General features: G+C 52.5%; 2 protein-coding genes and 1 long non-coding RNA gene across 6 annotated transcripts in view; 2 read left to right on the top strand and 1 right to left on the bottom strand.

Annotated features, from left to right (window-relative positions):
* The window catches only part of NGEF (neuronal guanine nucleotide exchange factor), a 95830-nt gene extending 94649 nt beyond the window's left edge, over positions 1-1181 (top strand). For all 4 annotated transcript variants that reach the window (XM_081051778.1, XM_081051780.1, XM_081051779.1 and 1 more), the window contains one exon: positions 204-1181. In XM_081051778.1, coding sequence (XP_080907904.1) covers positions 204-394 — 191 coding nt within the window. In that variant the 3' untranslated portion in view covers positions 395-1181. The remainder of the gene's footprint in view (positions 1-203) is intronic.
* Positions 1182-3427: 2246 nt separating this feature from the next.
* SNORC (secondary ossification center associated regulator of chondrocyte maturation) lies at positions 3428-9573 on the bottom strand. The gene is made up of 3 exons (XM_081052148.1): positions 9486-9573; positions 3761-3943; positions 3428-3609 (listed from the first exon to the last, which is right to left on the bottom strand). The coding sequence occupies exons 1-3, from the start codon at positions 9556-9558 to the stop codon at positions 3500-3502; spliced, it is 366 nt and encodes a 121-aa protein (XP_080908274.1). The 5' UTR covers positions 9559-9573; the 3' UTR covers positions 3428-3499.
* On the top strand, positions 9513-14626 carry LOC308499182. The gene is made up of 3 exons (XR_013993557.1): positions 9513-9639; positions 10235-10462; positions 11842-14626. It is a non-coding gene; the product is annotated as an uncharacterized lncRNA (long non-coding RNA).
* The last annotated feature ends 6245 nt before the right edge of the window (positions 14627-20871 follow it).

The following is a 20871-nucleotide window of genomic DNA, read 5'->3' as shown; positions in this document are numbered from 1 at the left end:
TTCAGGGTGGCACCTCCCCAGCGTATGGAGGGCAGACCCAGTCGGAGGGTCTCCAGCAGGGGGTTGCAGGTGGCTCTGGAAAGGCCCACTGGACTCCTGCATCTCCTCCCATGCTCCCTGCACAGATGGGAGCCTGACCAGGAAAGCTCACTGGAGTTCCTGTGGGATCGCCTAACCACCACCCCCATCCTCTCCCTGTGCAGGGTGGATCTTTGGTGAGCGTCTGCACGACCAGGAGAGAGGCTGGTTCCCCAGCAACATGACCGAGGAAATCTTGAATCCCAAGATCCGGTCCCAGAACCTCAAGGAATGTTTCCGTGTCCACAAAATGGATGACCCTCAGCGCAGCCAGAATAAGGACCGCAGGAAGTTGGGCAGCCGAAATCGGCAATGACCCCCAGCTCCCAGCCTGGTGGAGGGATGTGGGCAGGTGGGAGCAGGGCCTGGCAGGCAAACCCACAGATGGTGGAGGGCCACGGGGGGAAGGTGACCATGTGCAGGAGTCATCCCCACCCCTCATGCCTTTCACGTGGTGAGTGCTCATGTGTCTTAGCCCCTTGCTCACAAACTGGAAAAAGGGTGCCCACGTCTTTCTTCTGATACATTTGTAAATGGGAAAGTGTATTTTAAACAGTATTATACCACCTCTCCCTCTTATCTCTTAGAGGGGGTGGAAGGGGATTGGCATGCTCCAGGGGCCTTGCCAGGCACTGGAGGCCCCAGACCCAGGGTGTCCCTGGCCGAGGGCAGGTGCAAAGGTGATGATTGTCATGACCCCCTGCACGTGTCCTTCTCTACCCTGGAAGCCATTAGAATCCGCCAGGTGTGCAGATGGACTGCCTTTGCCCCATGAGCTTGATGAGCAGCCCTTGGTCTCTTAATTCACAAGACTGAGAGGCCAACTGTCTCTGTCCACCTCCGCCAGCTTCTGGCTGCACGGCCAGGCCCTGCCTCATGGCAGGCCTACCAGAGCTTGGCTGAGGGCCCATGCTGCCTCTGGGTCCCTGATGGGCTAGATGTAACTTGTGTCTTCTGGTCCCTTAAGGAGCCCAGGTGTTGTAAGGAATGAATCGGTCACTGCATCCTGTATTGGTTATGGTTCCAAGAAAAGCAAGTATCATTTTTGGCTGCATTAAAAGAAGCATCATGTATAAAATAAAGGAGGTGAAGTTCTACTCTTTATTGCCGTGCTACACACAGGACTGAGGTTTTGGTTCTGGGCAGACAGAGAGGAACCCCCTTTAAGATCAGTGGAGAAGGTATATCCTGAAAGAAGGGCTGTTCCCTCCTCTAGGGGAGGAGGGAACAGCCAGAGTCGGGGGTCTCAGGATGGAAGTAGATTTGGGCCTCTGCCTGTTCAAGGAGTCCAGAAACAGAAAAGGCTGTTTGAGGGAGTTGGGGACGCCCTTCTGCTACAGTGGAAGTGAGAACACGGGTTTGGAAGACCACAGTGGGACAGGTATGAGTGGTCTCACAGGGAACCTGACCACCAGGCATCGGGCTGGGGCTCCCTACCTGGCCAGTCACTGACCTTGGGCCTCCTTCCCACCTTTGGAGGCAGCAGCCACTTACCCAGAGGCACAGCTCCCCCCCACCCCCAGCCCAGCTGGCCCTCACAGCCACCCCACCTTTACCACCTGTCTGTCCTGGAGTGTGGATGGGCCTGTCTGCCTGTCCGGTCTTTCTGCCAGGACACACTTTCCTCTGCGCCAGAACAGGCTTTTGATTTGAAGCATGAGATTCCGATCCAGCGGGACTTTGTAGCTTCTTCCTTCTCACAGGCCATACCATGGCTCTTGGTGTTCTTGAGACCACAGCCCCTTTGAGAATTGCATGAATCCTGGAAGATGCACACACGTGCCACATGTTCGTTTAACTGGGGAGGAACCCCTGGTCCCATTGAGGGACACGCTCTTGGGGCCTATAACCCCCACCCCTCTGGGGGGAGTACCTGTACCTGAATTCCCCAGGAGTGAGGGATGGGGCAAAGGGGAGGTTTCTGAGCCCCATGCTGCTGGGGGAGGAGGCTTGGGACAAAGTGGGGGGAGGGGTTGTCCGTTGGTCCAGGCCCTTGTCCAGCTTTTTTCCTTTAAGCTGGGAAACAGCTTGCTGACTTGGATCGTCTGCTCTAAGGAGGGCTTTGACCACTGGAGGGTATGTGAAATGAAATCATTTAAACAGTTACATGAAAGCTGGTCAGTTTCATAACAGTCCTTTATAAGTAGAAACTTGTAACCCATGATGTGTTTTGGGGAGAGTGTATGTGGGTACCACGTGCTCATCTGGAGTCTCCAGGAGAAAACTAATCTTCACAGGAACAGGTGTGGCCAGGAGATCAAGGAAACCAGAGGCCAAAATAGTTGCTGAGACAATGATGGAAAAGAGGAGGAGGAGGACGAGCCCCACCAGCCCCCAGCACCACTCCAGGGATCTCCCAGAGCCTGTGGTGTTAACTTCAGGGCTTGCAGACAGTCCCACCTCCAGGTCTTCTGCTCCTCGCTCCAAAAGGCCCTTCTTCCCTGCTGCCCCAGGGCGGGTCATCCACTATTTTAAATCTCGCTCTAAATTTTAAAGGCTAGGATTCCTGTGTGGAAGACAGCAAGACCAAGGTCGGAGGGTCAAGGCCAAGCTGGCGGTGGGTCCTCATCCCTCACTCAGTACCACCCACCACCCCAAACACCTCCCCCATCCCCGCCCCACACACACTGCTTCCAGAGTTGAAGTGAGGAGAGCTGAACTTGAAAAGGCTTTTCTCTCTTTCTCTAAATAAAGGAGCTGTCTTCGTGGGGCTGCCCCAGGCCTAACGCTCCCAGGATGCCCATTACTTGCAGCTGGTTACTTGCAGCTCCACCCCAGCCAAGGCACCCCTCCCCTCACCTAAGGCAGTGGGTGGGGTAAGGGGCCAACAGACTGCACCTGGCCCTCAGCTCAGCTCGTCGGCTCCTGGGGCTCCCTAGGGTAGAGGGGTCCTCAGGAATCCTGGGGGACGGGTGCGGGGCTCCAAGCCCGCAGACGGGGGCCCTAGCCTCCTCGCCCCCAAAACAACCCGGCCTTTGGCCGGGAGCCCCTACGGCCGCCCAATCCCTGCCATCTCGAGGCCCGAACAAACGCCAAAAGCAGGGTGGCAGGTGCGGGGCAGGCTCAGTCAGCCCCTCCCGTCCCCGCGGCGGCCCGCAGGTCGCAGGTCGCCGCACACGATGCCTCGGGGAGGGCGGGGCCGAGGGCACAGCGCGATGGGGCCGCCGGGGCCGTGCGGGTGCGGGTGCGGGTGCGGGTGCCCGGCTCCCAGCGCTGGCCGCCCGCAGCGGTCTCAGCCCCGCGCACGCACACGGCGCCTGCGGGCGTACTGCGCGCGGGCATGTGCACACACGCTCACGTGTCGCGAGTTGTCGCCTGCCCCCGCTCGCCACACACTCACGCACGGACACACTGGAGAAACGGGCGCGCCCCGCGGTGCAGCGGAGTCGCGCCGGGCGGGGGCGCAGCCCCTTTATTCGCTTCAAGAGGCTGAAAACTTTCTCAGCGCGACGACCACGAGCGCCAGCACCACGCAGGTGGCCAGCAGGGCGGCGATGACGATGGCCGCGATGGCACCGGGCCCCAGCGAGCCTGCGGAGGACGGAGGGCCGCGTCAGCCCCCGGCCCAAGCCCGCCCTCCCCCTGCCCCTCCCCCTGCCCCTCCCCCTTCGTTTCCCTCTTCCCCTCCCCCCCTCCGCCTGCCCGTTCCCTCCCGCCCCGGCCCTCCCCACGGGCCGCGTACCGCCGCCCTGATCCAGATGCTCCCTCGCGGTGCTGTCCTCCGGACTCGGCGCGGCGGTGGGGGCCGGGGGACCGGTGGCCGCGGGCTCCCGGGCGGGGCTGGTAGTCTCCGCTGGGCCTTCTCCCGACGGCAGCTCGGCGGGCTCGTTCCACAGGGTGGGTGCGGGGTCCTGCGGGCCCTCGGCTGCAAGGCCAAGGACAGGCGCTGGAGCACAGGCAGGAGGGCCGACTTGGCCGTCGCCCCGCCCCGCGGGTGACCACCTGGGGAGGTGGTGCTGTGTGCGGAGATGGGGGGCGCCTGGTGGTCAGCGCTACTCTAGCCCTCCAGTGTCACAGGTGAGGCACCCGAGGCGGAGAAACCACGTGTAGCCCCAGAGCCCCCACTGGGGCCAGGTTTCTTCCACGCTGAAGTGAAGACAGATTGATGGGGGGAGGGGAGGAAAAAGGACAGGCCGGCTTAGAAAACAGCTGTGAGAACCCAGGGTGGGCAGCAGCGTAGGGGGACCTGGGGCAGGGCAATTCCTCGCTCCCAGCAGAGCCTGGGATACCCCATCTGAACCAACGGGCTCTATAGGCCTGGGTGGGGTGACACCTCTGAGGGACCCCCTTCCCCTGCAGGGCAGACACAGGTCAGCCTTCACCAGGGAGAAGAGGCCAGGAAGGCCAGTGAAGCATCAGTGTCCCTGCCCACCCCTGGCCCGTGAGACTGGAGGGGACCACTGCAGGAGGTGGAGAGGAGAGGTCCACCCACACCCCAGGCCAGTCAGCCCTGCTTCTCCCACGTGGCCCTCACCTGGGTAAAGCCATGCGACTCACAGGACATGGGGTCTAGCACCTGCTCACGCCCCTATGTGTCTGAGGCTAAAAGCCCAAGGGGCCTGTACATCCTAAGGAACCGATGCCAGCACATTCTGTCTCCAAACAGAACAGGACCAGAGGGGTGGGCAGGGGTACCTGTGATCTGTAAGGCAACTCCAAGGAAAGGGTGGGTGTCCCCTGCCCCCCATACAAACTGGGGCTCAATCAACACATCAGTCCCTGGACAGCCTTTTCTGCAGGAGCCTTTCTCTGCTCATGGGTGGGGGTTTAGTAGGGTTTGGGGTCCCCAAGGGCCCCAGAGACCTAAAGTGACAGACTGTGTGATAACCATCGCCTATTACCCACCCCTACCCACAGCAGCACCACCCCAACCCTGGGCTCATCCATCCTCCTTAAAGAGGAGGCCACAGCCACTGAGCAAAGTTCCAAATGAGGGTGACAGGTGGGCTCCGGCCTCCTCGCGCAGCTCTGGCCATTGGCTGTAGCAGGGGCGGCCCTCAGACTGGCCCTGAGTGTGATCTGGGGATACTCTGAAGACACACAGGTCCTCCAGGGTTTCCCTGCCAGCAGCACCCCCCCCCCCCGAAAGCCTGAGCAAACATCAGCCAAACCCGAATTCGGGGCCAGGCCTACAATAACTGGGCTTTCAACAATGTTAAGGCCATGAAAGACAAAAGAAGGCTGAGGAATTTTTCCAGCTTGGAGACGAAGGCGAGTGACCACGAATGCATATGGCCCTGGGTGGAGCTGGAAGGGCTGCTATAAAAGACAGTTTGGGGTGCACGCGAAATTCGAGTAAGGCTGTGGTATAGATACTGCATGCGTGTTCCTTGCCTCATGTGGACAACCGACCACGTATGTGAGGGAATATGCTTGTTCTTGAGCATTTTAGGGGCAAAGGGGCACGCCTGCAACTTACTCTTAAATGGTTCAGCGTTCAGACAGGCGGATGGGTACATAGAAACAGGAAGACAGAAATAAGAAATATGGCAAAATGGTGAAAACTGGTGAATCTACCGTGTTTCCCTGAAAATAAGACCTGGCCAGACAGTCAGCTCTAATGCGTCTTTTGGAGCAAAAATTAGTATAACTCACGGTCTTATTTTATTATAAGACCCGGTCTTGTATTAATTTTTGCTCCAAAAGACACATTAGAGCTGACTGTCCGGCCAAGTCTCCTTTTCGGGGAAATACAGAATCTACTGGAATTCGTTGGGTTATTCTTACAACTTTTCTATAAACTTAACATCTTTTCACAATGCAATTGTACAAAGCCCCCTAGGTCCTGCCCCTGCAGCCTCTCCCACACCCAGCCTGGCTCAGCTCAGAAGCTTTCCTGCAGGCAGGGACCACAAAACTTGCCCAAGCTGGCACCCTTTTCAGAAAAAAACACTGCTGGCAAGGAGGCCCCAGGGGAAAAAGCACCAGCACCCAGTGGGGCAGAGGTGGGGGGAGCTTTCCTCTCAACTGCAGTGCTGGGTCTGGGGGCCATGGTGGCTCCACCAGCTGTGAAGTTGTCCCTGTGAGGATGGATGAGTGACCCTAGCAGGCCTTGTCACTGTGGCTCTGCCGCCTTGTAGCTGCCACGGAAGGCTCCAGGCCCCAGGCCCCAGGCATGCTGACCTCAGGCTCCGGGGGGCTGGGCAGAAAAAGGCCTGAGTGTACCCACTACTTGGCAGGCCCTGAGGTCTAGGGCTTGCAGACTGTCTGTCTCCCCAGATAAATGGAGAAACCACTGGCCCCCGCTTGTTCCCCATGCTCCCCCCCGTCAGGACAGCAGGCGGGCACCTCCCTGTCCCACCACTGCCGGCCAAAGCTCACCTCTGTCTGCCAGGCACCTGGCCAGAGAGGCTGGGGCTCCTGGGGATCAGGCCTAGCCAACCTGGGTGGCATCTGGGGAATCAGCTCCAAGCTCATGAGAAGGAGTGACAGGCCCCATGGTCCCTGGGAAGGCAGGGGCTTATTCCTGGAGCTAGCCACCCTCTGCCCTTGCTGGAGCCCAGGAGCCATCTCTGGGGAGAACGGGCCCTCTGAGCAGGGCAGCTGGGACGTGCACCCAGGCCCTCTCCTCTCCTCTCCCCTGTGACCAGCCTCTCTGCTGCTCCCCACAGAGGCCTGCCTCCTCCTTGCTGAGTGAACCTGCCTTCAAAACCCAACCCGTCTCTGAAGCTCGAGCTGAGCCCATGGGCTTCCAAACCCAGTGGGCTGGGTCCAGATCTGGCTTCGTCACTTTCACCCTGGGATCTTGGCAGAAAGACTTCACCACCTCCTTCTTCATTCTCCCGACCTGTGAAATGTCGGTTGGACCGTGCCTCTCCCAGTCCACACAAGTGGGTAACCATGCTACCATCGTCAGGGCTGCCTCCACCTTGGGTCCCTGTGGCATGAGCCACACAGCCGGACAGGCTAGGTCACTCCGTGTGGTGGTCTGCTGGTGCCCACTGCCAAGGGAGAACCCACTCTCGTGGGTTCTACTACAATTTGCTGTGGTACGAGGGGAAAAAACGTGGAAAGGCAATAGCCTACCCTCCCCCCAGATCTACTCTTCTGGGAAGCCATGACCAGCAGCAGTTGTCAGGAATCTGCCAGCAGCAGGCCCCAACTGAGGCAGGGGAAGAAATGCCAGGCAGAGGGAGCAGCCTGAGCAAAGGTGCCGAGGACGGAACCCATGGGCATGTAAGGCGAGTGATGGGTCGGCCGCAGTGACGTTAGTTAAGTGAGGACAGACAAGGGGCAGGGCCAAAGAGGACCCGTGATGAGACCCAAACTCCAAGGACCAGAGTAAACAAGATCTGCAACTCTGTGCTCTAACCAGGGAAACGAGAAGTGGGGGCCTCGTGACACAGGCCTGGGCACTGTGGGCTGTCCCGCAGCCCCACCACCCCCAGCTGCCCTGCCTTTCGGTAAATACGTTTGTTTAGCGCTCACTCTGACCACACAGTCCCGAGGCCAGGCGCCCTTGCTCACAGACGGCCTTTGTGCAGGCCATGAAGGCCCCTTTCATCCCTGCCCTGGCCTCCCGCCCGCTCAACCTGGCCTGCTCCCCCTCGCCAGGAGCTGCGGCCACAGGCGACCGGTGGGGAGGGCCCAGGCCGGCCTGGACCTCAGCCACAGGGCCACTCCTTCCTGACCTGTCGGCTGCAGGACCCCCACCCACCGGGCAGCGGTCTGGGGGCTGGCGGCCCTCGTATATACCTCCCAGAATGGTGGGAGGAAGGACAGCCAGCCAGAACCCCAAAGACTCCAGAGTGGAGTTGGCCTGCCTGCCCTCGGTAGGACACGTGGAGGGAGGTGAGGCCAGGTGAGGGCCTGTGACACCTAACACGAGGCTGTCCCCAGGCATTCCTGCGGTGGAGGACGAAGCCCACCCACCCAGGCTGAGCACACACAACCTGACCCAGCACCTCTGGCTGGCAGCCTGGCTGGGAGAGCTGGCTGCTCGGGGAGCCGGAAACTGGAAGGAGCTCCCCAGGCAGCCCCAGACCCCGGCAGGCAGGCGCCAGCCTTCTCCTCCACCACTGACCACCAAGCAGGAGCACGTTTCATTGGGATGGGTGGGGTGAGGGGCTGCAAGGATCACAGCCCCAAGAAGTAGGCCAGGGAAGATGCCGCCCTACGCTTTAGGCCACTTCCCCCGACTTGCCCAGCCGACACCTTCCCCAGCCTGTGTGGTGTTCTGCCCTGAGACCTCCCTGCCTCCGACAGAGGGTCTGGGACATGTGTACACAGGTTGGGCGCTACCACATGCCTGGCCCGTCCTGAAAGCTCACGTGCCTGAACTTGGGAGGCCCACAGTCCCCTGGAAGGGAGACTGTCACCACCGTACAGACGAGGACAGGCACAGAGAGGCTGAGAAACAGCCAGGAGGGATTCAGCCAGAAGCAAAGCCAGGCTGCTGGCTCCTTCTTAGAGCATCTCCAGAGAGGCCCCCAGGCTCCTCACCGTTGCCCACTGCTTCCGCGTGTGCCTGAGCGCGGCCGTCCCCCAGGCCTCCATCCCCCAGGCCTCCATCCCCCAGCAGCTCTCCCTGGGCCGTGCTCATACGCCTGCCATCCACCGATCCATAGACACTTCCCCAGAGCCCCCGACTCCCCACAGGGGCCTGAAACACTCCTCGGACTACCTCAGGGCCAACAGAGATCACTTTCTTCTTGGAAAAATACCCCCCGGCCCATCTGTGCCTTTGCTCTCTTAGGCTTCAAAGCCAGCCTGGGCCAACTCCTCCCAGGGCAGAGCCCCAGTCATGCCAGGACTGGGGCTGAGGTCCTGGGCACGCGGCCCAAGCCTTTGGGGACCCTCCTTCTTGCTGGGACCCAGACCCAGTCACTGGGCTTCAGTGCAAAACCCAGTCCCGTGTCTTCATGGTTTTGCTGAGGCTCAGGCCCGGTGCTCCCTCTGGAATTTTTCCCAAATTGGGAATAGCACCTGGGTCTACACTCGTGAAAGACTTTTCAGAAAACCAGCAGGGAAGGGCTTGCAGGGTTTGAAAAGTAAACGGCAAGGCTCTGTGGTCTTCTGTGCAGGGGCCTGAGGCCTCTGGCTCCCCAGCCGCTTACCCTGGCCCTGTGCCCCCTGTGACTCCCAGGTCTGGGAGGCTGCAGATTTTAGGGTACTGGAGTAATCCCCATGTCCCCCACGCAGCTAACATCCCCGGCCCTGCTTCCCAAGTCACTCCCCTACTTCAGAGGCCATTGTCCCTGTCCCCAGGGCTGGAATTCCCCGACTGCTGCCATCTGTCTCATGGGAGCCCTCCGCAGAACCACCCCAATGGCCGCCCATCTCCTGCGAAGGGCTTCTGCCCCGTGGGCATTGGCGAATCTGGTCCAAGGTACTTCTTGGCCCTGGAGGTCTTAGTGCTTCTTCCCACCTGGAGGCTGGTAGCAGCAGAGCCAAGGGAGCACCCTTACCTGTGAGCACCGCAGGAGCCAGGACCCCGGAGAGGAGCAGCAGCACCACGCGCAGGGCCTGACGGAATGCCATCCTGGCCGAGTGAGCACGGCCGGCCGGAGAGCAGGATGCACTGAGGACTGAGCTGGTTAACTTCAGGGCGGCGGGAAAGAGGTATCAAAGGGCTGGGAAGGGTTTTCATCAATGCAAACTCTGTCCTCCTGGGACACCGTGCCCGCCCCCCACACACGCCAACACACACACACACACACACACACACACACACACACACACACACACACACACACACAGCGGAGCTTACAGAACAGACCGCCTTCCCAAATTCTGGAGCAGCCCCACCCTTTCTCACCCTTTCTCTCTCTCTCTCTCTCTCTCTCACACACACACACACACACTCACTCACTCCTGGGCCATTGGAAGTGAGAGATTCTCAAACCTCCATGTGCAAACACCCCGGAACCTGAAAAACGCAGGCGCTCCTAGCACTCTGTTTAGTGGGTCTGGATGTGGCCCAGGGCCCAGGCTCAGAGACTGGACCCTATGCAGTGAGCACTAAGTGGCCGGGGTCTGTCACGACGTCTGGGTTCTAGATGGCTGGCCGGGAGCAGACTCTCCACAGAGCTTGTTAAAGAAGCACAAGCATTTTAAAGCAACTTCACTCCAAACTCTGACAGCTCTAGTCTCTTTCCAGAAAAGCCCATGTCATTAAATGCCATGTGTCCCTTCTTTTCGTTCTCTGTTGTCCCAGGTGCCTGAGACTTGAAATGCCAGCTGTATGCTCATGACATGCGCTTCCCGCCTGGGTCTAGCCCAGAACTTCAGCCCCACCGCCCACTGCCTCCCCAACAGCTCATGGGTGTCTAATGAGCATCTCCTACTTGACATTGTGCAAAACAAAGCTGACTCCACTGCCTCCCCAGCGCTGCGCAGTCAATGGAATCCCAGCCCTCACTTTCCAGACATCCCAGCCCCACAAGTAAGTCATCAAAGTTCCCTCTCTTTCTATCTTACTCCCCACATCTAGTGGCTCAGAAAGTACTGCCAACACCCCCCTACTTCACACCCTTGTGATTTCCCACTGGACTTAAAAAAAGCCAACCTAAGGGCTTGCCTTGGCCCTGCTCATCTCTCCCACCTTGCTCCAACTTGATCCTACCTCAGGGCCTTTGCATTTGCTGTCCCCTCTCCCAGAGAGCAGGCCCTCAGCTCATTAAGTGGCTATCTCCTTATCACCATTCAGGTCTCAGCGGATGAGTCAGCCCCTATCCACCCATCATATCACTCACTTTCAATTTCTTCTTTGCACTTCTATTTATATGAAACTCGTTTTTCTTCTGCGTTGTTTTAAATTTTTTTGAGGACTAACATACAAGGTTGGACAATTAGGTTTGTGAACTCATCCTAGAAAAAGTGCTACATACCTCACTGCTGAGTAGCACTACGGTCACCTTCGAAGTACTCCCCTTGGGAAGCTATGCACCGATGCCAGTGCCTAGTCCACTCTTCAAAGCATTTTGGAACTATTTTTTTGGAATGGCCATCAGAGCTGTCATCATATTACCCTTGATGTCCTGAATGTCATCAAAATGTCTTCCTTTCAATATTTCCTTTATCTTTGGGTAAAGAAAGAAGTCATTGGAGGCCAGACCAGTGCTCCAATACAGTGATTTGAGCTGGTGCATTGTCGTGATTCAAGAGTCATGGATTGTTGATGAAAAGTTCAGGTCGTCTAACTTTTTCATGCAGCCTTTTCAGCACTTCTAAATAGTAAACTTGGTTGTTTGTCCAGTTGGTACAAGTTCACAATGAATAATCCCTCTGAAACCAAAAAGGGTTAGCGACATCATTGCAACAAGTTCTCAAACTTAATTGTCAGACCTCGTATGCTGTGAAGTACACAGATCTTACGTTTACAGCTTGATAAACTTTTATACAGGTGTACACCTGTGTAAATGCCACCCAGATGAATAAACATTTCCAACACACCTGCAGGATGTCTCCTGCCCCTTCCCAGTCAGCACCCTCAAAGTCCGATTGTATCTTCTGTCACCATAGATTAGTTTGTCTGTACTTGCTCATCAAATAGATGGAATCCGATGACATGAACTCTTGCGTCTGGCGTATTTTGTTCAGCATTCTGTGACATGCATCCACGGTTGCACGTTGCAGCTCATTCTTATTGCTGAACAGTGTCCAACCATCTGAATATGCTATGACTTATTCATTCCTTTGTCATTGTTCATTTGGGTGATTTCCAGGTGTGAACGTTTATGAATCCAGCTCCTACGAATATTCTTGTACCTGTCCCTTGCTGGACATGTACACTGATTTCCATGCTTGTGTTTACACCTCCAGACAGAATCACTGGGGCAGAGGGTAGACCCGGTGTTCAGGTTCTCTGGATGCTGCCCAGCAGTTTTCCAAGGTGTTTCTTTGTTCCGACGGATGCATCCTCACCCCCCGTGGTGCCTGTCCTTCTGTTTCCAGCTGACTGATAGGTAAGTGGCGGGGTCACTGTGGACATGCTACCATGACTGATGAAGTTGAGCACCTTTTTTTTTTTTTAAATAAAGCAGCCAATTTTTATTTTTTTTTAACTTTTTAAGTGTTTTTCCAGGACCCATCAGCTCCAAGTAGTTGTTTGCAATCTAGCTGTGGAGGGCACAGCTCACAGTGGCCCATGTACGGATGGAACCGACAACCTTGTTAAGAACATCGCACTCTACCAACTGAGCTAACCGGCCGCCCCTTGGGCACCTTTTCTTATTGACCACAGGAATACCCTCTTTTGTGAAGGGTCTGCTCAATTATTGTTGCCTATATCGTATTTATTAGGGTGGTCTTTATTTTGGGAAGGTGTGTCCCACATGAAAATCCTTTGTCAGACACGTGTAACAGTATCTTTAGATGAAGTGTTCATCGCGTGTCTGTCTGTCCCCACCTGGTTAAGTGCCAGGACAGCAGAGACTTCAATATTTGGATTCAGTCAGCTGTGGTTTCCGGGACAGATTTAGCCATGAGCATCTTCTCACTGTTCATTCGTTTGTGCTGCTTGATTGCTCAGCCTCCCATCCCCATCTTTCTGCTCCCCACAATGTAACAGAGAAACACAATGTAGTGAGATCCCCAAATGCCACTCCTGAGCTTTCCTGCCAGCTGACTTCCTGTCAGCATCTGCCAATGGGAGGCACTGGTGGGAGACGGCGAGGGGAGAAGCGACTTCTTTCTGCTTCCAATTTCTGACAGTGTCTCTGGCAGCAGCATTGGCTACAGTAACATGAGTGACAAAAGGGTCAGGTGGCGGTGCTGCAAGGACAGGCACAGAAGGCTGGAAGTGCCGGCTCCTGGGTCATCAGCAGGCAGCTGAACTCTGACTTCAGCAGCCTTCGTGAGCAGCACAGTGGCCTCAGAGCAACCTTTCTGCTCCTTCCAGCCCAGGCAGGTGTCAGTTACTAATGTATGAGGAACCTTGCCTTCCATCTTTTGCTCCTTCCCTTTTACACATTCTTTTAACAAAGTCCTGTATTAAATCTCTTCTGCTTGAAATACCTAGAATGGACTCTTTCCTCGTCAGACCCTGACCAATGCCATGCTTGGCGCCTGGAACGGTCCTGGGAAACAGACCCTCAAAGCTGTTTCTGAGCTTGGTTTGCCACCCACCTGCTGCTGAGTGCAGACCTCATTGCCAGTGGAGAATGAGATCAGGTCACATATGGCACGCTGTTACGGCTTGTGGCTGTTCAGCAAGAAGTGCCTACTGAAGACAAGGCCTACTGAGCCACATCAATGCTGCACTTGACGTTGATAAAAGTGATGATGATCAAAGGATAGTGGAGTGAACGGGCTACTTTTTACTGCACTGGGTGTTCACAGAAAAGGACGATTTCAGGGCTTTAAATTCTAAGGTCAGGGTCTGATAAGGGAACAGAGCATTTCCATTGGAAGTCTTTTTCAAAAAATCTCATTCCTTTTTTGTTGTTATTTTATCCTTGAGATGCCACATGTAAGTCAGGTCACGTGGTATTTGTCTTTCTCTGACTTATCTCACTTAGCATAATACCATCCAGGTCCACTTGTGCTGTTGAAAAAAAAATCTCTTATTTCTTATAGATACACGGCATAAAATCAAGCCCCAAATTTGCATGAGTCACAGAATTACAATCTGAAATTGAATTCATAGTCATGCCTGTTCTCCTAAGCAGCATGTATGGCACTGATTGGGAAGGAGTGGGACCTGAGATCCGGAATGAGGATGTTTGGGTTGATGCAAATCGCACAAACTTTTACCCACAAACTCCCAGGCCACTCTTGCTGAAGCAGCAGGCTCTTCTGTCTGAAGACAACAGTCTTTTCTTGTCTGAATAATAATCTCATCTGTCTTTTCCCTTGCAAGATGCCTATTCTCAAGACCTACCTTGACAACCCTTCATTGCTTCCATATCAGTCTGACCCGGGAAGAGAAAGGTAGACACTAAAACAATCACTAATTATGCTAGCAATAAATTGATAACTAAATACTAAGATTTTGCTAATTTATACTAATAGAAATCTGGAGGATATATGTGGGAATGAATTCTAAGGTATTAGACTAAATGGACAGGATATGAGTGACCTTAGATCAGGTCAAACGTTACTGACGGGGCACGTTTAGTGGAGATTCTAAACTCAGCGTTTAGTTCAAGTATCTAGAAGTAGGTTTAACAGCGTGGTTGGGTGAATAAAACCTAGACTCAGTAGTAGCCTGGATTCAATGAGATTGAGAAGCCTAATGTCATAAAGAGCAGGGAAGCCACAGATTGAGGAAGGAATATTGGAGTGGATTTACGGGTAGGTGACTCACACATTCGCCACCCCTCCCGTGTCCTCAGGAAGTTCCCAAGGACACTCCCTTCACTGAGGCTTGAGATGCATTCGTAAGACTCCTATCTTTGAAAAAGTATGTGGTGTGTGTTGTCTGCAGGCCTGTACTGATGATGGGATGCCTGATTTCAGTGGGAATAAGGGGGATGCAAACACTGCAATGGATGGCAAAGACAGAGTGACCACAAGAATGTTTCGACCCCTAGGAATAAAGCCAGTGGGCAGCTTACTAATGTGCTACTTGATATACACAAATGGACAGGTGAGCAAAAATCTGACTTCCTGCAATGGAGCATCAAACCTCTCACCTACTTCCCAGACCCAGACTCTTGATAGAAACGGAGGCAACGCTGTGCTGGTGAGAAAGGACTCTGCAAGATGGCCACAGGTATAAACAGTAAATCTCCCCCAAAGGTCCCGGCAGCCATAGACTGGGTAGCTGTGCCTGGGGAAGGCAGATACGCCTATTTTCTGGGATCACTAGACACTGGTGCTGTGCTGACACTAATCTCTGGAAACCCAAAATGCCACTGTGTTCACCAAAGTGAGAGCTTATGGAAGGCAAGTGGCAGATGGGGTTTTGGCCTGAATCCATCTCAGTGGATGAGAAGTAGGGAAGGAGGGTGAGGCTGCCGAGGGGTAGGGGCATGTGTAAGCCAGGTCACCAAGCCCTTAATGTGTTTCATCATTCCATCAGACAAACTCAAGATAAAATTACTAAGAATTTTAAGACAGTGAATTGTATTTCAAATTATTAATATTTGAAATCTTATATTTATAATTTTATATTTATATAAAATGAGAAAAATGGCAATGCACTCTCATACTAGACAAAAAGTCTAAACTACAAAGATTATTGCATGATTAACCTTGTACATAGGTATTTCTGTAATGTCGGAGGTGTACCTTTAAACAAATTTTGAACTCTAGCTAGAAAAAGATTGTTTTTCACAGTATGGGTCTGCAATTATGAAACTACACTGGTGTGTCCTAGGATTGAGCAAATAAGGAAATAATATTGAGGATAATAGGAGCCAGTTTCTTGTTGTTGGAGAGAGGAATCACAAACATGGAAAGCAGTAAGATTAGAATGGAGCCTGTGGGATCATGTAAGAATTGAAGACATCAGTCCTTACTCATGGTATGTAGAGATAAGTTATGATGAGGTACACAGATATGTGCATGCATCTGTACACACACACACACACGGCCTGTCTCTATCTATCGAGACACCCCAGTAGCAATAAGCACGACTAGGAACCAGACTCTGGTTTCTGGATACCACTCCCTACTAAAAGGAACTACAGCTCCTTGGAGAAATGCTGAATTCCAAATCTGGGGTAGGGAAAAAAAGTAGATGATGAGCCTCGGCTACCTCATGCCAAAGTAAGGAAGTGCTCAAAGAACAATGGGGGCATGCAGAAGGACACGTAAGCCAACTCGGTGGGGCTCCAAATGGACAATTCGTGCACAAACAGTATTGTCGGATTATAACCGATACAGTGTGTTCACATGCGTGCATGCATGTATGTATGGAAAGCTCTTCCTGACCAACAAATGGAAAAGGAAAGCTTGGCCAACATCCTAGTAATTGTTCAAGAATCACTAATGGCTGCTAAAACCAGTGGATGAAAGTTTGATGCAGAACTGGATGTGTACACGATCTCCATGTTTCTCCTTTTAAATCATTCCAGTGCAGCCACCTGGCAGACAGACAGCTGGCAGACAACACCGTAACCAAGTGATTAGCGCTGGCGTCGCCAGTGATGGTTCAAACTGACATGTGCTTGGAGATGGCGCACTGAGGACATAACATCACTGCTGTAGCATTCCTGCCCAATTACATCATCTCAATCAAACCACAAGAAAACACCAGGCAACCTATGGACATCCTACAAAATAACTGTCTGGCATCCTTAAAAAACATCAAGCTATGAAAGACAAAGACAGACAGAGAAGTGTTCCAGATTAGAGGAGACTCAAGAAACATGACAACTAAATACAAGTGATCAGAGAAGGCACCCCACACTGTCTTTCCTTATAAAAGCCATTAGCAGAACAACCGGTGAGATATGAATGAAGCCTGAATATTAACTAATAGTATTGTACCACTTATTTCCTAATTTTAATAACTGTTCTGTGGTTATGTAAAATGTCCTTGTTTCAAAGAATACACCCTGACATACTTAGGGCTAAAGGATATGATGTCTGTAGCTTACTCTCAAATGGGTCACAAAAGTTACTCTGCGGCGAGCGGCCGACCAACGACCAGAGACCGACGGCCTCAGCCAGGGAGGTGAGGGACACAAGGCTCATAACACCAGCCTGGGCCAGGGAGCTGCGTCTTACACAACTAGACTGAGAAACAATGGCTTGAACTGGTGGGGGGTGGGGATGGAAGAAGGGGGTTAAAAAAGAAGTTACTGAGAGTCATTACTGAGTGTAGTCACCAAGAAAAAAAAAGATATGGCGAAACATTAGCAATTGGAGAATCTGGGTGAAAGTTATCTGGGAGTTCTTGCTATTGTTCTGGCAAGTTTTCTTTAAGTCTGAAATTATTCAAAATACAAATTCCCCCATCCTCAATGAAAAAAATCACCATTTTTCAATGACTAAGTAATAGACCTAAGTAGTGACCACCAGTGAACGTTAAAAATGCTCCACAAGAGATCGAGTAATAACTCCACTGTATAAATGTACCACTTCTTTATCCAGTTGTCTAGCCATGGACATAGGTTACTTCCACACCTCAGCGATTGTAAATAACGCTGCAGTGAACACAGGGATGAACGTATCTTTTCAAATTAGTGTTTTGGATTTCTTCAGATAAATACCCAGAAGTAGAAGTGCTGGGTCATGAGGTCGTTCTATTTTTAATTTTTGAGGAATCTTCAAACTGTTTTCCATAGTGGCTGCACCAATTTGCAACATAGATGGACCTAGAGGGTATTATGCTAAGTGAAGTAAGTCAGATAAAGACAAATACCATATGATTTCACTTATTTGTGGAATCTAAAAATCAAAACAAACAAAACAGAAACAGACTCAGATACAGAGAACAAACTGATGGTTACCAGATGGAATGGGAGTTAGGAGAATGGGTGAAAAAGGTGAAGAGATTAAAAAGTACAAATTGGCAGTTACAAAATAGTTATGGGATATATAAAGTACAGCGTAGGAAATACACGAGTAGTCCATAACATTGCAGTAACTATGTGTGTTGCCAGGTGAGTACTAGATTAATCAGGGTAATCACTTCGTGAGTTACATGAATGTCTAACTACTATGCTGTACATTTGAAAATAATACTGAATATCAACTAATTTTTTAAAAATTTTAATTTTAATTTCAAAAAATGCTACGTGAAAGAACTTTTCTAACAGGGGAGTCTATCTCACAGAAACAGAACTGACTGAAGACTTCTGACCTAAGTAAAGATGTGAGAAGCAGACAATACTGCCAGCCAGTGTGACTGACGCACACTACACCACCACTTAGGTATTCTTGGAGAACCTGAATTTACTCACGATTCTAGATGGGACCTCCAACGACAGAACACGTTGGGAGCGAACACACTGACACCATACGGATGCTGCCTGCTCGGTGTGTTTCACAATGGATCCTGACGTGCTTATGGAGTAATTTCGCATTACCAAAGACAGTCAGAAATGCAGGTAGGTGTGTCTGTCCCTCACGAGCGGTCTGCCTCAGTAAAACTGCAGAGGGTCCTGTCAGGTATCGTCAAGGAGCCACACTGAAACGCAAGGCTACATTTGCAAACACCAAGCATCACCAGTAGGCTGCAAGGATGGCCAGAGGCACACGCAGATCGCGCCAGCACACTCAGGAGGTGAGAGCTGAAGGAAACTTCACACCATTGGCTAGGCCGGTGGGTGCCCACTCAGGTTGGCCATTTAGAATCACCTAGGGCACTTGACATTTTGGAGTGATGGAACCCACCCCATTCCAGACTCCAGGACACTGAGCTCAGGTGTGGATTTTTGTTTCAAGCTCCTCAGATGACCTGGGCCGACCCCCTTATCTGATAGGCAAGGAAACTGAGGCTCAGCGACAGGACAGGAAGGACTGGTTAATAACGAGGCTGGAGCTACTGGCCGGTCTCCTGGCACCTGCACACTGCCAAGCTGAGGGAACCTCTGTGCACTGAACGTCTAAGAGGAATGTGACCCTATTTAATAGGCTCTACTGCACCTGCATATGAACACCTCCTCCCTCGCAGAACAGCCTATGCACAGAATTTATCAAGCATTTACATGCTGGGCACTGTACTATGCGTTTCCATTTGAAGTTACTGATCACAGCTCGCTAACAGTTCCCATTCCACAGATGGGGCAACAAACACTTGACCAAAGTAGGTGGTAAGATCAACATTCAAACCTGACAGCCGGACTCCAGGACCTCCATTCATGAAACCACTCAGAGGTTCACTCCACAGGGTACCTTAGAAAAAAATCACACACCAAAAAAACTAGGTTCTGTGTAGAATTGGGAGGTGCTAGATACAGCAAGGCCGGGCGGGCCCTTGGAAACAGCTCTGGGTTCACGGCTCTGTACATAAATGGAAACCAGAGCCTTGCTGAGCCCCTCACTGGAAAAGCCTGGTCCTCAGCCTACAGACTAAACTGGGGTAGCTGCTAGGATTCCTTTCCCACGGTCAGTGTGCACAACTTTTCCCCTTTCAAAACAGAAGACCAAAGAAAATGACTGAGTAGACTGCTAAGTGCCAGTGTGACACCCATTCTTCCCGTTTTCTCTACACAGAAGCCCAAAGGTACCTGGGGCGTGGCAAAGCACTCAGCTAAACGCCCACACTTCCAGCCTTTCTTACAGCGGGAGTTATAGACCTACATCCGACCGGAGACTTAGGAGTTGGGTGGAGCTTCCCAAGAAGCTCCGTACAGAAGGCTGAGCAGGAAGGCGTGCTCCTCTTGCCTAGAATGCGGGCATGATCACTGGTGCTCTGGCAGTCACCTTGCACTAGCGTGACCTTGAGGAAGGAAGCCACAGATAAGAGGGTGAGTCAGAAAGAACTGAGGCCCCTGAGCCACCACACCAGCCTTGGCCTGATGACCTTGAGTGATCCTGGTCTAAGCCACTGTTACTGTGGTTTCTGTAGAGGCAGCCAAAACCTAGTCCCAACCCTCTGACCCTTTTCAGGACCATTTCTCATGCTACAGGAGGAATTCAAAGCAAAAAGCAATTTGCTGTCAAGGAAAACTCGTCCACCACACTTTCGTGGGGGAGGACAAGTAAATGATCTTTAAGAAATGATGTCTCTGCTTTAGGCCGATGGACGGGAGTGCTGAGGTGACCGTGAGTTCCGTCCTAGATGTCAGCACTTTGCCAGCAATGAAGCAGGAGGCAAGGGCAGCTTTTAGGCCATAGGACGGAGCCACTCTCTTCTCTTGCTTCCCAGCATCTACGTGCCTGTTCTCCCAGATGGCGAGCCATACCTATGGTCTTCTTTAGCTGCAAAACGTTCGCACTGATTAATCCCCAGAGGGAAACGCCCCAGGTTCCCAGTGCAGCACTGGCACTACAGAAAGCTGACTAGGTCCATCGTGCTCAGGGCATCCATCAACATCGGTAAAATGAACACGGCACATCTGGCTGCTTTTAGGTCCCAGGCTCCCCACGGTCCCGGCAGGTACTGCAGCGTGCTCCTCAGGAACTGCCTGCACCCAAGCAGGGCCAAAGCCATTATGCAGAGCTGGGCTTTTTCCTTTTTGTTCCCAGACACCCATCAGCTAGGAGGCCAACTCCCATTTGGGGTGTGCTCCCGGTGGTGCCTGTTTTGAACATGCGTGCCTGCTGCTCTTTTGATGAAGTTCACGTCCCCCCATGGAGGCACCAGAGAACCAGGTCCGTCTCACAGGAGCACTTCTGTTTCATCAGTCATACACAGACCTGCAATTTTTACTAATAATGTAGAAAGAGGCATTTTGTATAAAATAAATTTTCATTTCTCCATCTGATTAAAAATAAGATATTTAAAATGACACACATTATGTGTACTATATATATATATATATAAAATAGTTGCCCTAGAAGAAACTGATTATTTAAAAGTATCATTACCTATCCTGAAATTAAAAAGAAAAAAAATAATTCAACTTAGAGCCAATGAAAAGTGAAAGGTCCTTAATGTATACATATAAACTCATTTTATGCAATTATTGCCCCCAAATGGCTACAGCAGCGTCACCCAACCCACATGCTCTTCTACAAAGTGACCTGAGGCCTCTTTCCATCAAGGCAGACGGGGACGTTCCAACCCCTTAAATCTGAGGGGTCTGACAGAACAGCGTCACAGAAGTAGACCACGTGACTCCTGAGTTTACGTCAGGAAAGGCGATGCAGCCTCTGTCTGATTCTCTGGGAAAGCCACGTGCCACATAAGAAGTCCACATGAAGGTACCACGTTGGAGACGACACCCAGTTCCTTCAGCCATCAGCCCGCCGAGGTCCCACCCCACCGCCAGCCCCACCGCCAGCCCCACCAGG

This window comes from Rhinolophus hipposideros, assembly GCF_964194185.1.
Source record: "Rhinolophus hipposideros genome assembly, chromosome: 6".
In the NCBI taxonomy this organism is placed as follows: Eukaryota; Metazoa; Chordata; class Mammalia; order Chiroptera; family Rhinolophidae; genus Rhinolophus; species Rhinolophus hipposideros.
Note: the sequence above shows the minus strand (reverse complement) of the source record. Positions and strands in the feature narration are given on the sequence as shown.

Bases quoted from the DNA above. Each gene is read 5' to 3' on its own strand.
- SNORC (XM_081052148.1), bottom strand. From the start codon at position 9,558: ATGGCATTCCGTCAGGCCCTGCGCGTGGTGCTGCTGCTCCTCTCCGGG. The intron at 3,944-9,485 runs GTAAGGGTGCTC...TTGGCCTTGCAG, and splicing joins GGCTCCTGCGGTGCTCACAG to CCGAGGGCCCGCAGGACCCC. The intron at 3,610-3,760 runs GTACGCGGCCCG...CGTCCTCCGCAG, and splicing joins GCATCTGGATCAGGGCGGCG to GCTCGCTGGGGCCCGGTGCC.